This window comes from Raphanus sativus, chromosome 6 (assembly GCF_000801105.2).
Source record: "Raphanus sativus cultivar WK10039 chromosome 6, ASM80110v3, whole genome shotgun sequence".
Lineage (NCBI taxonomy): Eukaryota > Viridiplantae > Streptophyta > Magnoliopsida > Brassicales > Brassicaceae > Raphanus > Raphanus sativus.
The window spans coordinates 41,571,217-41,585,883 of record NC_079516.1 but is presented as its reverse complement, the minus strand read 5'-3'; the positions used below and the strand labels follow the sequence as shown (position 1 = coordinate 41,585,883).

The following is a 14,667-nucleotide window of genomic DNA, read 5'->3' as shown; positions in this document are numbered from 1 at the left end:
GCACTTCGATGATTGAGGAGAGTCTGACAGCTTTAAAGTCAGATTTCTCTGAGTCACATCAAAACAGCTTAAGATGCTCTGCAATACATAAACAAAAGGAGTGAAAACCAGAAAAAGGTGAATTAGAAAACATCTCCCATAAACAAAACAGAGTGTACAACCCTGGAACAGAGGTTAAAAATATCAGAATGAAGAAACATAGAGAATATCGCCGGAATTATTTAGCGTCACGATTATCAAGAGCCTAAGAACAGACTTACATTTACATCCACCATAGCATATCAACCCAGTTCTTCACCGAGGTGATTTCACCGATGATATCTACGACAGAGCAAAACATATAGAAAGTTAGCCAGTTAGGAACAAAGTTGATATGAGGAATTAAAGAGGTAAACTCACCGTTACGAATCTTAATCGTCTCCACCGCCGCATCATCGCTCAGAGGAATCGAAGAGGAAGAGATGTGAAACGAAGAGAATGATTAGGGTTGGGGCATGGGCCACGAAAAACTAACGAACGACAAAGCCCAAAACCCACCTCAATTACCCAATTCGCAGCGTTTCATTAAAAGTGACGTGTCAAGCTGTGGGACTGCGAATTTCTGAGCTGTCATCCCATGTGGCTTCACAGGAGGGATTAAAACAGTATTTTATATATAAAGAAGTCGCGTTTATACAATTTCTTCTCATAAATAGACACTTTTTTATACTAGAGCATTTTTGCATATATTTCCATAATAATTCACTGAACAAACTTTTGCACTTGTTTTCGTTACAATTCACATTCCAAAGTGACATTTATATAAGCATCTGGTATTAAAAAAATTCGTAATATCCAGTACACTCATTACCGAAATAAGTTTTTTTTTACAGACTGAGAAAAAAAAATACAACTCAAACGAATTCATTTTACAACATAAACGCACTCTTTTAGCCGCCAAAGGGGATTAAATAGACAAGTATAAGTTGCTCAGCTAAACCGGTCCTAATTAGTGGTTAAGAGTCCACCATTTCAGCTACGGTTTCAATCCCATTAGATGCTTCTTCAGCTCTGCGTTTGCACCAACACAAATATTCTGGAGTGTCCCCATCTTCTCCAATGACCCATGGATGCTCCGCCACAGCTTTCAACGTCATCCTCTCCTTCGGGTCTGCCCACCGATTTAACATCTTTTTATACACAAAAGCCCATATCATGATGATTTTAACTAAGAACTCAACTCACCTTTGCAAAGTAGACCTTCTATCAAGTCCTTGAGATAAGGATTCATTCCGTCCGGGATTATCAACGGGTCGTCAACAATCTTCAATATTAGTAAGAAAACAAGATAATACAGGTGCCTTAATTTGCATTATTCAAACATAGAGAAATGTCTGAAAAACAAAAGCAGCAGAGAGAGAGAGCAGGAACCTTGTCATAAGTATCTTGGAGCGTCTCACCCAGAAACGGGTAATGTCCTAATATCATCAAATACAAGGTGATTCCCAATGCCCACGTGTCTGCAGCTCTGCCCCTATACGGTACACTTAAACAACATTCTGGGGCAGTGAAGACAGGTGTCCCAGGAGATCTATGGAGTTGATCATCATCATCATCCTGCATATTATCATGTTTGATCAGGTCACCATTACACATTCAAAGAAGATGGGGATTTTTCAGTACCTTGAACAATTGGCTGACACTGAAATCTCCTATCTTCACTGTTCCGGTACTAGTAACTAGCAAATTGTCTGGTTTGATGTCTCCATGAATTACATTCTGTAGAAAAAATGAAATCGACAAGGAGATAAAATCATTAGTTTTTTAACAGATAAACAAAAGCTGAGCATTTAGAGAGTGCAGATCTTACATGAGCATGAAGGTAGATGAGGCCAGCAACTACATCCCGCAAGTACTTTCGAGCAGTACTTTCTCCAAGGGAACCAGGTGGTCCAAACCCATCATAGGCCCATTTTCCATCAACATATTCGAGAACTAGAAACGAAACAAAACAAACATGACTGAAAATCTTATAAAGATAAATAACTGAAGTAACCAACAAAAAAAAAAAAAAAACAATTACCCATGTAAAAATCATCGGTCTCAGGGTCGTCAATGACCTCAATGAGATTAACTATATTAGGATGCTCCAGGATTTTCATAATCATAACCTACAACGATGAGATTAAAGCGTTGAATGTTGTTCAGAAAAAAAAAGAAGAAAAACATGATAGATACCTCTCGAAGAACATCCCCCATAGCAGTTTCTGAAGGTGCAACTCGTTGCCTTAACAAATGCGACTTGTGAAAAGCCTGAAAATCCCAAATATAGAACAATCACCACATGTCCATAAAGATTCACATAGTTTGTGATATGGTTATACAATCTCCAGTGAACAGTGTCAGAGAAGACGAGCAAAGCTTATCAGTGGTACCTTAATAGCATAGTCCTTTCCATCGACAGTACTCTTATACAGAACCTGTTACACGTACAAGCAACAGCGTTACAGATTCCACAATCAATTCCTCGTTTTTATTATTTGCTTCTACGTAGTGCGAAACAATCTTTTATTTATGCCATAGGACCAGGACCATATAGCTTTGTCACACTTACCACTTTCCCGTAGCTACCAGATCCAATCTTACGCTGACGAACAAACTCATTAACCGTCTTGTTTCCATCTTCATCCTGTAAGAAACAAATAAAAAAAAATTCAGCACACGATATCAAAAGCACTAGGATTTGAGTTTCATTTGGCAAAAAGCACAAGAAGAAACCTCTCCACGTATAAGTTTATTGGTTTCCTTCACAGGAAACTGCCTGCAGATCAGTCCATTTTGTAGTTTGTACTTCAAAATCTCTTCAGATAGTTTAGAACGGCTCTGCTGCTCCGCTTCCTCTCCTTCTCCCACATTGCTCGTTACATCACCACCGTCGGTATATGTATCATCATTATCATCATCGTATGGCTGTGGTGATTCTCTTGATCTCTCAGAGCAACCAAAGCAACCCATGAATTCGGCAAATGAAACACTATCACTAAACGTTATATCTTACTCGCGAAAAGATCACTATTATTGCTCACGCTAACAATTACAAAACCTGCAGGCAAACATTAAATCCATATTAATTATTTTTAAAGAAGAAACTGACATAATATTGGTGATTCATTCATATTAAACCATTGTTATCTCAAAAACTAAATACGAATCAAAACTCACAAATGATTTAAATCTTACACAACGGGTATTTGAGAGGGGGGGCATACAAAGCCCGAGAAGCTTTCGTTATTCCAAAGGATGCAACTCAGCTAGATGAATACAACTATCGAATCCACTAGTACTGAAACGCAGCATTTCGATCCACCTTTGATAGTGAGTATGTATTGACTGATCTCCAGCTCAATCTCAATTTTCTTGAAATATTTTGCATCACCGATAAAAGTCATTTTGCATCTCTGCGTTAAAAGAGACAGTGAAAATTCACTAAAGCTCAAATAAGAACGGAAGTTTCCGCGCGAAAAGGAATTAAAGTTTTCGACAAAACACATCAATCGAAACTAAACATTTTCTTCACAAGTCAACCGCAACTGTTAAGAATATATATCACAGAATCAATTAAACAGTGAGGAGGGGGGAAGACTGAAAATCATAGTGTTAGGATTCAGACAAGCCTAAGGTGTCGACTCCCTTGACTTTAGAACCGTAACAACACAAGAATAACAGTTTGACAAGAGAGAGTTTGTGTTTGGTTTGAGAAAACAGAGGAGCTGAGAAACAGAGAGAAAACAGAGCACAAAGAAGGGAGCACACAAGACAACTTTATCCAGTTCACGCCCGTTAACAAGGGTCGTTACGTCTGGCCGAGTCGGTACTCGGAATCCACTAGATTCAGTGTAGTGTTTACAGATCACAAGACAACAAGTATCCCCACACCAATGCCCTTCACTAGCACTTGATGTATACTCTGTTCGTCTTGCCTAAGAGAATACAGTGTAACAAGTTTATGCTTTACAATGATATTCTCTCTTTAACACTAACACTCTTAATCAACAACTCTCTCTAACCCTTAAGCCTCCAATATATAGACTTCTTGCTTTAGGGCTTCTCATGCGCCTTTAAGGTTGTCACGCCGCTGTAAAGAGCACGCTTCATAGTGATGCCAAGGTTGTACTCATGGTGCGTTGGACAAGCAGCCAAGACCTCCTCCGGACTGTCAAATGCAGCCACGGCGTACTCGTTTGCTTTAAGTAGCCGTTTTGCTTTTGATGACCAATAAAGCAACCTTTTCACTTAACCATAGTTCGCTTTACTTCAACCATGATTAAGCTAGAGTTATCCTTGCTGGCATTTTCAAACTTGAAGCTTGTTCATCACGTTAATAACCTCCACAAATCTCCACCTATTAACACAGATGAAGTACCTTGCGCATGAGACAAATTGAGAGAGTAATACCTTGAATCTAGATTTGCTTGATTCCCCGACTCGGATTTCCTGAGCTGACTACTCAGGCTTGACACGAAGCAAGTTCAAAGCTGCCTGAAACTTGCTTACTGCCAAGACTTTGGTGAAAATATCTGCTGGATTCTTCTCTGTAGATATCTTCAAAACCTCCACTGTTCCGTTGCTGATAATATCCCGGATGTAGTGGCATTTCACATCGATGTGTTTGGTTCTTTCATGGTGCACATTGTTCTTTGACAAGGCAATGGCACTTTGAGAATCACAGTAGATCTCTACTGCCTCCTGATCATATCCAAACTCCATCATCAGACCCTTAAGCCATACTGCTTCTTTGACGGCTTCTGTTAGGGCCATGTACTCCGATTCAGTGATTGAAAGAGCCACCACTCTTTGTAGGCCCGACTTCCAACTGATAGTGTTCCCTCCGAGAGTAAACACTAACCCTGAGATGGACCTTCTTTTGTCTGGATCAGCTGCATAATCGGCATCGCAGTACCCAACTATCCTGAAATCATCACTTTTCTTGTAACACAGCTTTGTTGCAAGAGAACCCTTGATGTACCGTAGTATCCATTTCACACCGAGCCAATGATCTCTGATGGGTTGGCTCATGTAACGACTTACAATGCCCACTGCATAGGCTAAATCAGGTCGAGTTCCAACCATTGCATACATGATGCTTCCAACGGCGTTGGAGTAAGGAATTGACTTCATATACTCTTCATTATTGCTGACCTGACTTTCTGTTGCAGCACTCATCTTCAAGTGAGCTCCCAGAGGCGTGACTGTTTGCTTAGCCTCTGTCATGTTGTAAGTCTCCAACACTCTGCTCAAGTATCCTTCTTGAGATAACCACAGCTCACCAGTCACCCGGTTTCTGCTTATCTCCATTCCCAATATCTTTCTTGCTGCCCCTAAGTCTTTCATTTCAAACCTGCGACTGAGCTCCTTCTTCAACTCATCAATAGCTTCCATACTCTTAGCAGCCACAAGCATGTCGTCAACATAAAGGAGCAAGTAGACTCTTGATCCATCAGGTAAAACCTTTGTGTAAGCACAGTTGTCGTAGCTTCCTCTTACAAACCCAATCTCTGACATATAATTGTCAAATTTTTCATTCCATTGCCTGGGGGCTTGCTTCAAGCCGTACAACGACTTGTTGAGAAGACACACCTCATTGTCTTTGAACTGAGACTCGTAACCTTGAGGTGGAGACATGTAGATCTTTTCTCTGAGCTCCCCATGTAAAAAAGCTGTCTTAACATCCAACTGTTCGAGCTCCAGATTCTCTTGAGCAACTATAGAAAGCAGTATCCTTATGGATACATGTTTCACCACCGGCGCAAAGATCTCATGATAATCTATGCCCTCTCGCTGAGCATACCCCTTAGCTACTAGGCGTGCCTTGAATCTAGGTTCTTCCACCCCTGGAATTCCCATCTTGTATTTGTAGATCCATCGATTACCAATCACTCTTTGATTGATGGGTCTCTGCACAACAGTCCAAGTATGGTTCTTGTCTTGAGACCTCATTTCCTCGTCCATAGCCTGACTCCACTGACTCCAGTTTATGTCTCTCCTCGCTTCTTGATAGTCAGACGGCTCCACGGCTTCACCATCTTCTGTTGTGTAATGAGCCTCAGCATAGTAATCTTCATCATCAAATCTTCTTGGTGGTCTCACTTCTCTTCTTACTCTGTCTCTTATGAGATGATAGCTTGGAGGAGAATCAACACCTTCCGTCTCAGTGTCCACTGTCTCTGCTCCGTCTCGTTGAGGTGACACTGGAGAAGATGATGAAGAAATCTCCTCACTCGTTCTTGTGATGTCTCCACCTGAGTTGATATCTCTGACCTCCTCTATGTCTAGGTCGAGATAACCTCCCTCTTGATCTTCCTCTGTTACTGCAATCGCCTTTTTCTTCTGAACAATGTCTTTATAAACAGCGTTCTCTTGGAAGATCACATTTCTGCTCACTGCACACTTCTTCTCATCCATCAACCATACCTTGTACCCTTTGATCCCGGTTGGATATCCCAACAACACGCCCTTCTTGGCTCTCGGATTCAACTTCCCATCGTCAGTGTGAACAAAGGTTACACAACCAAACCTTCTTAGATAGCTGTAGACTGGTGGTTTTCCATACCATTTCTTATCAGGTGCTTCGAAGTTAAGTGCTGACGATGGCGTCTTGTTGATGATGATCACTGCTGTATGTGTTGCCTCTGCCCAGAACTTCTTAGGTAGTCCTGAATCACTGAGCATGCATCGGACTTTCTCCATGATTGTACGGTTCATGCGCTCAGCAACTCCGTTTTGCTGAGGCGTGTAGGCACAAGTCCGATGCCTCTGAATGCCCTTAGCTTCACAGTACTCGTTGAACTGCTTGTTACAGTACTCAAGCCCATTATCAGTTCTCAGAGTCTTAATCTTCTTGTCACTAAGGTTCTCCACTAGGCTAGACCATTCTACGAACTTACTGAAAGCTTCATCTTTAGTATGTAGAAAATAGACCCATACCTTCCTTGTGAAGTCATCGATGAACGATATGAAGTACTGACACCTTCCCAGAGACAATGGCACTGAAGGCGCTCCCCACAAGTCAGAATGAATGTATTCCAGCTTCTCCTTTGTGTCGTGTTGAGCTATGTTGAACCCAACCCTTTTAGCTTTCCCGTAGATACAGTCATCACAGCTCCCTAGAACTGATATCTTCTTCTTGTCTAGCAGCCCTTTCCTGACCAACAGATTCATGTTCTTTTGGCTCATATGACCGAGTCTTCGGTGCCAAAGAACAGTATCATCTCCGCTTCTGACAACAGCAAGAGACTCCTGAGTTGCTAGTCTCCACTTAAGAAGATATAGAGTATCATATCTGTTTCCAGTTAACAGCATTCTGTCACCTTGCTTGATCCTCAACACTCCGTTCTTGGACTCAAAGCTGTAACCCTCCTTCTCAAAAGTACCCAGAGAAAGTAGATTTCGATCCATATCAGGTATGTATCTCACATTAGAGAGTAACACCGCATCCCCTTCTTCGTTAATGACCTTTATGGACCCAACACCCTTTACTTTGGCTACGGTTTTATTTCCCATCCTGACAGATCCTCCCACGTCTTCATTTAACTGACAGAACCAACTTCGCTTGTGAGTCATGTGATAGCTGCATCCTGTATCCATGACCCACTCGTCTTCAAGGTGAATGTCAGTAGATGACAAAGCTTCATGAACATACAGACCATTAGCTTCAGCTAAATGACCTTTTCCTCCTGACGTTTCGCCTTTGTTTCCTCCTGAATCTCTGGCTTTGGAGTTTGCCTTGTTCTTGTTTGGACACACATTTTTAAAGTGTCCATCTTCTCCACAGATCCAGCATCCTCGTTTGCTTTTAGACTTGGACCTTGACCGAGTCTTACTTCCTTTCGCACGCTGCTCTCCTCGACCTCTTGCTTCTGTCTTGTCTTTAGCATAGAGTCCCTCAGCTTGTCCTTTGATACTCTTCTTGTTTGAACCAAACTCAAGTTCTTTTGAGTAGATGGCTGCTATCACCTCGTCTAGAGAAAGCGTTGTTCTCCCAGACCCATACCTAAGAGTATCTCTGAGCTGATCAAATGGCTTAGGGAGCGACATTAGCAGTAGGATTGCTTGGTCTTCATCAGATACTAGAACACTGGTGTTCTCTAGATCTGCTATTATGTGTAAGAACTCGTCTATGTTGCCTTCGATAGACAGGTTCTCAGACATCTTGAAGCTGTAGAGCTTCTGTTTGAGGTAGATCCTGCTTGGTAAAGCTTTAGACATGTAGAGCTTGTCTAGAGCGTTTAGCATAGAGGCTGCAGTCCTCTCCTTCTTGATTTTCCTCAAAACTTGATCAGTAACGCTTAGCACTATCGTGCTTCTCGCCTTTCTTCTTTTTTCTTCTAAAGCGTCCGTCTTTTCTAGTTCTTCTTTGTCTTTGACTTCATCTTTCTCTTTCGACTCTGCAACCTTTGCAGAAGCGTCTCCCTCCTCTTTTAGAGCAACGCTTAGGCCCAGTATATCCAGGTGAGCCATAAGCTTCTCTTTCCACATCGTGTAGTCCCCGCGACCGTCAAACTTCTCAACCTCTATCCTTGCTGACGACATGACTCAGTGAGCTTCACTGAACCACCACCGCAACCGAGGCTCTGATACCAGTCTGTTAGGATTCAGACAAGCCTAAGGTGTCGACTCCCTTGACTTTAGAACCGTAACAACACAAGAATAACAGTTTGACAAGAGAGAGTTTGTGTTTGGTTTGAGAAAACAGAGGAGCTGAGAAACAGAGAGAAAACAGAGCACAAAGAAGGGAGCACACAAGACAATTTTATCCAGTTCACGCCCGTTAACAAGGGTCGTTACGTCTGGCCGAGTCGGTACTCGGAATCCACTAGATTCAGTGTAGTGTTTACAGATCACAAGACAACAAGTATCCCCACACCAATGCCCTTCACTAGCACTTGATGTATACTCTGTTCGTCTTGCCTAAGAGAATACAGTGTAACAAGTTTATGCTTTACAATGATATTCTCTCTTTAACACTAACACTCTTAATCAACAACTCTCTCTAACCCTTAAGCCTCCAATATATAGACTTCTTGCTTTAGGGCTTCTCATGCGCCTTTAAGGTTGTCACGCCGCTGTAAAGAGCACGCTTCATAGTGATGCCAAGGTTGTACTCATGGTGCGTTGGACAAGCAGCCAAGACCTCCTCCGGACTGTCAAATGCAGCCACGGCGTACTCGTTTGCTTTAAGTAGCCGTTTTGCTTTTGATGACCAATAAAGCAACCTTTTCACTTAACCATAGTTCGCTTTACTTCAACCATGATTAAGCTAGAGTTATCCTTGCTGGCATTTTCAAACTTGAAGCTTGTTCATCACGTTAATAACCTCCACACATAGGTTCAAACCGATTCGGAATTCGATTTTTGATTTCAACCAAAGAGCAACAGATGAAGAGCAAATCTGACGACAAAAGCTTAAGAGGTCGTCGTGCGTGAGTTGAACAAAAATAAAATAAAAATAAAAAAAAAGGTCGTCGTGCGTGACACCAAAACAGACTTTTTTAATTAAGAAAATTGTATAATATATTAATATACCATTTTGCCAAAATCAAATTTCTAATAATTTCTAATGAAAATGACTTAAGACATTGACTAAGAGAAACATTATAGGTAAAGTTCTCAAAATGAGATTCTAAAATATAATACTAGTATTTTAACTAGTTTTATTTGAGTAATTAAATTTTAATTTAATTAAATACATAAGACGATGGATGTGAATGTCAATCTTGCCGAATAGCGTAATGGCGCTTTAAACGCGATTCTATAAATATTTTGTCAATAAAAAAACTGCAGAACAAAAAAAATACAAAAATCGTAAATTTTTGTTTTCGCTGAAAAAAATACAAAGAAAATTGTATTAAGTGGAAAATGAGTTTTAGTTGATTATTTACATAATCAATACTTTCATATTATTAAATTACATGATAATGTCATATAAAAATTTTAAATAATTAGTAATATTTTTTAGTAATAAATAGTTGTGATGTAAATAAAATTAGAGTGTAATTTATTTTATAATATTATAAGATGTCAATCTATTATTATTAAAAACGTACTGAAAATAATTTAAATATTTATAGTAAGAATTAAAGTATTTTGCATAAATTAAATATCATATAAAATATTTTAAATAATTTTATATTTATTCCACCACTCTGTAAATTTTAAATATTTCGCAACTTAATTAATTTTTTTCCACTGATTAACTATTTCCCTGTCATTCCACGATTAAGCAATGATTACCAATCTAAGCATAACATAATTGATAAGTGGAATGTAGATTTCTAGTGAAGTTATCAAAAGCTCTCGCATGATAACTTATTGATGCTCTCTCCATTTTTTTTTAAATCTCTTATATATTAAAAGACTACCATTATCATTTAATATGTTCACATTATGTTGTCACATACCAGTTTCACATTGTTTGAGAACGAATACGGTGACGTGTCACGTGCAGAGATCTTTTCAACAAAATTTTATATAAATGCATTCATACTATATATTATTTTATGTTTTTCAGTATTAAAATCACATGTAAGGTTCTACGGAAAAGACAATTTACAAAAAAAAAATTCACTATTTTCTAGGTTTATTTTATTTTCTTAAAATATTATCTTTTATGTATTATTTTGAACAAAAATGTCTTTAAATGTTAATTATGGTTCTTTATATATTTATTAACCACCTTTATATACACATACATGTAAGAGTGAATACGAATCTGATATCCGAGATTTTGGAAGTATTTATGATCCAATCCGTTTCGTCCGAATAAACAATTATCTGATTTGATTTGATTTGATTGGTAGCCATTCGAATATACGGTGTCCTGGATATCTGAAAAAATGAGATTTTTAACTGTTTTCAATTCGTAAAAAAAATAAATTAATTAAAAATAAATAAATGAAAATATATAATAATATAAAATAATAAAATTTTATTTCAAAAAAACTTATTTACTTTTTGACTACTAATACCTAATTTAATAAATTTAGTAAATAAAATATTGTAAAACTTATATAGAATATTATTTATATAACTTATATATATATATAATTCATTACATATATGTATATATAAGCATATAATGGATTAGATCGAATATCCATTTTTAAAAATATTAGTATTTGTGATTTGCTTCATTTTACGGATATTGCATATTAGTATTTGCTTTCCTTCGTAGAGTTAAGGATATCTAGATTTTTTGTTCGAATAAAAAAAATAACGAATAAAATCAAAATTTACGGATATTTTATCCAGCCCTACATACATGTGCACATTGACGTGAGCAGCTATATAACTAGATATTTACGACAAGTCTTGAAATCTGAAATATTCATTTTTAATATTTCCATTCACCATTCACCAAATTGTAATAAAATGATTTGTCTTAATAATTTTCTTTTTTTCCAATTATTATCTAAATTTATTTGATTTTCCATGCATTTAGAAATTATAACATGAAACCAAACAAATATTAACAATTTTTAGTTATCATTGAAAAAACTAAAAATCTCAAGTATTTTAACCGAATAAACAGAATAAATATTGATTTAGAATTGTTGTTATATTTTAATAGATTAAAAACTAAAAAAACTAATCTAAATCAAAACGATATCCAAATTAAATAAACATACTGTTTTTATATTAAATAATTATGAAATTAATAATCTCATTTTGCGCAAGGTGCGAATTATTACCTAGTGCTTATATATTCTACAAGATAACTTCATTAGAGGTTCTCTAACTCGACAAACTTGACAAACATGACACCGGAAGAGTAAATAGAATTGTGTAATATTAGTTTTTTGATGGACATGAAATTAATCATTTTGAGTAAGGAAATTTGTATAAAAAAGGTTCTTAATCAAAATCTCTCTCGGAAATGTGATATATATGAATGAAAACATAACGAATAAAAGTATTCTATATGCAAGTACTAAAAATGTGACGAATGGAAATGTCAATTTCCTACCTAATAAAATTTATGTATTGTTGAGTCTAGTAAAGGAAACTAATAAAGAAAAAATAGCTATATATATCAGAATTTTTTATCTAAATCTCTCTCCGAAAGGTAAGATATCAGAATGAAAATGTAACGATTAAAAATGTACTATATCCATGTACTAAAGATAAACGAATAAAAGTGTCGATTTCCTGCCCAACAAAACCAGCGATACAACGATTATAAATACAGAGGAACAAATTGTGAATTTGGAGACAAAAACAAATCATATACCCAAATATTAAACAACGAGTGGAAACATGCAAAGAACGTGGGCGACGGTCATGTTTGCTTTGACAATGATCATAGTATCAGTATCTATACAAACAGAGGCATATGAGCAAAGAAGTGATCTTGCACGTACTCCATCATCGGCACTGGAACATCAATCAGAGAATGAATTGATTCCTAAGCCTATACCTTGTATGTCCGACGTAACAAAAGTTCCCGATTGTATTAAAGCAGTGATGCACTTCAGATTCATTGAAGTCACAAAGGAGTGTTGCACCACCGTACTTAATTTTCCTGAAGATTGTTTTGGGGTTGAGTTTCCTAGTAAATTCATCTATCGTTTTCTCCTTAGGGTTTTCTGCAAAATAGTTGGTCATATTTGATAAGACTTTTCATAATTTGCTTTATTCAGTGTCCACAATATGTGCTAATTATAATTCTTTTTATATATTTTATAATTCGTGGATTATGTATTTTACAAGATTATTTATGAAATGAGAAGTTTTTAGTTTCCGAGCATGCGTTCTTCAGTTATCAAATCTTGCTTTTGATCATACTATATATGGCTACACGATATATTAGCGCACAAGATGTATATGTAATCCTTTTACAGTTGCGTCTTTTTAAATCAGGTTAATTATTTGTGCGTCTTAAAGAAATAGTTTTTGTAACGCTTGAATAACATAATCTGTGTGTTTCAATAAGTTCAGCTCTTGTGCCTAGTAGATAAGATTTGAGTTCCTCTATAATTATAACTATAGGAAAGCGAATTTTCCTTTTCATTTAGATTCTCTTTTAATCTTTTTCATCTCCGGAAGGCAAGACTATATATAAATGAGGAACAGACTATTTATATAGGCATGCATCAAATGTAATTAACAAACGCAGATTGTCTTCCGACGTCATACGTACACAGAACATTATCCATACAACGATCTACAATTACCGAGGGACAATTTTATTATTTTTGAGATGGTCATGAAAACATCTATAAGCAACAATGCGAAACATGCACAGAATGTGCGACGATCATGGTAGCTCTAAGGTCATCTGTATTAGTGAACCCCGTAAGAGGGGTTCACAAAACATTTTTTTATTATTTTTTTGTTCTGTTTGATTTTTTTTTTTTAAAGAAAAATAGTAATCAGACTAATCGTGGGTCGCCACGTGTCGTGGGATCCACGAAATAGTCATGAACTCGTTTCACTGGGAAGAGGCACGCTCTTTCCGGTTCACCAAAATCAACATATTTTAATATTTCTTTTTCAATGCAGCTGCCCTAAGAATCATCCAACCAAAATTTCTACAAACAAAAAGAAACGATTTTGCATGTAACCCCTATTAGAGATGAACTATATCTCCCTCGACTAGAGAATGGATTATTGCCTACGCATAAATTAACTTGACTATAGCCAGCCAGTGCCGTGTCTGAGTGCTCACCTATATTTATCCGAAAAGGAACTTCGCATTACACTTATTTTGCGAATCCAGTACAGTTGCGAACTTTTAGATGTTTAGGTTTGCATTGTTAGGGTATCTCCAATGGTTATATTCTTTTCCATCAAAATAATGTAAACTAAAACTGAAATAAGTTTTTGTTCCAATTATTCTTTTCATTTTTTCTCAAAATAGAATATTTTAAATACATTATATTATTATAACTCATTATTAAATTTCAATATTGTCTTTTTAAAAAAAAATTATAAATTTTACTGAATCATAATTTTATCTTAACCAAACTTATATTATATATATATATATATATTTGTATTTTAATAATATATATTATGATTTATATGAACTTATAATTATGGAAATATTAATAATTTTGTTAAGAGTAATAAATACAACTTAGTATTCTAGGTATGAAATAAAATTGTACGAAATTTTAAGGATTATTTTGTAAATAAAATTCTGGTATTAAAATAATTACTTGAATAATATTTCTTCAAATTTTATGCTTACTGTAATGACTTCATTTTTTCATAAAATGATATACATTGGAGAGAATTTTTCTTCGTTTTTTTTTCTCATTTTAATGTATTATTGGAGATGGAATACATATTTAGTTTAGACTATATGTGATACGGACGGTCGTTCCTAGATTGGCACTCTTAGGTTGGTGAAAAAAGGTTTTAAATTGAAATAGCTAAAAAAAGGTTTTAAATCGAATTAGACTTCTAGCACAATCGAACAACACATATGGTGGATTAAAGGGTCGCAAAAAGGTGTTAACAGAAATGCTTGATATTCCCACTCAAGAGTCTGGATATGATCACCACAACCACTAAGAAGTTTTGTTGTCCAGGAACACTTACCTAGCAACAAAAAAATGTTCATAATCGAACAAATGAATCACAAAATTTAAAGAAGTTTTTGAGTGAGAAAAAAGATTAATGAATTTT

At 36.5% G+C, this 14,667-nt stretch overlaps 2 protein-coding genes across 2 annotated transcripts; one reads left to right on the top strand and one right to left on the bottom strand.

The window, feature by feature from the left end:
* Positions 1–782: 782 nt before the first annotated feature.
* On the bottom strand, positions 783–9,462 carry LOC108810120 (serine/threonine-protein kinase GRIK1). The gene is made up of 12 exons (XM_018582254.2): positions 9,373–9,462; positions 3,220–3,437; positions 2,758–3,082; positions 2,594–2,668; positions 2,415–2,459; positions 2,218–2,292; positions 2,063–2,150; positions 1,850–1,974; positions 1,663–1,758; positions 1,411–1,596; positions 1,225–1,303; positions 783–1,150 (listed from the first exon to the last, which is right to left on the bottom strand). Exons 3-12 carry the CDS (start codon positions 2,992–2,994, stop codon positions 996–998), a joined length of 1,161 nt encoding a protein of 386 aa, XP_018437756.1. The 5' UTR covers positions 2,995–3,082; positions 3,220–3,437; positions 9,373–9,462; the 3' UTR covers positions 783–995.
* Positions 9,463–12,291: 2,829 nt separating this feature from the next.
* LOC108808507 (uncharacterized) lies at positions 12,292–12,645 on the top strand. Its single transcript, XM_018580638.1, has one exon. It carries the CDS (start codon positions 12,292–12,294, stop codon positions 12,643–12,645), a length of 354 nt encoding a protein of 117 aa, XP_018436140.1.
* The last annotated feature ends 2,022 nt before the right edge of the window (positions 12,646–14,667 follow it).

Bases quoted from the DNA above. Each gene is read 5' to 3' on its own strand.
- LOC108808507 (XM_018580638.1), top strand. From the start codon at position 12,292: ATGCAAAGAACGTGGGCGACGGTCATGTTTGCTTTGACAATGATCATA.
- LOC108810120 (XM_018582254.2), bottom strand. From the start codon at position 2,994: ATGGGTTGCTTTGGTTGCTCTGAGAGATCAAGAGAATCACCACAGCCA. The intron at 1,304-1,410 runs GTTCCTGCTCTC...CTAATATTGAAG, and splicing joins TCCAAGATACTTATGACAAG to ATTGTTGACGACCCGTTGAT. The intron at 1,151-1,224 runs GTGAGTTGAGTT...ATCGGTGGGCAG, and splicing joins AGAAGGTCTACTTTGCAAAG to ACCCGAAGGAGAGGATGACG.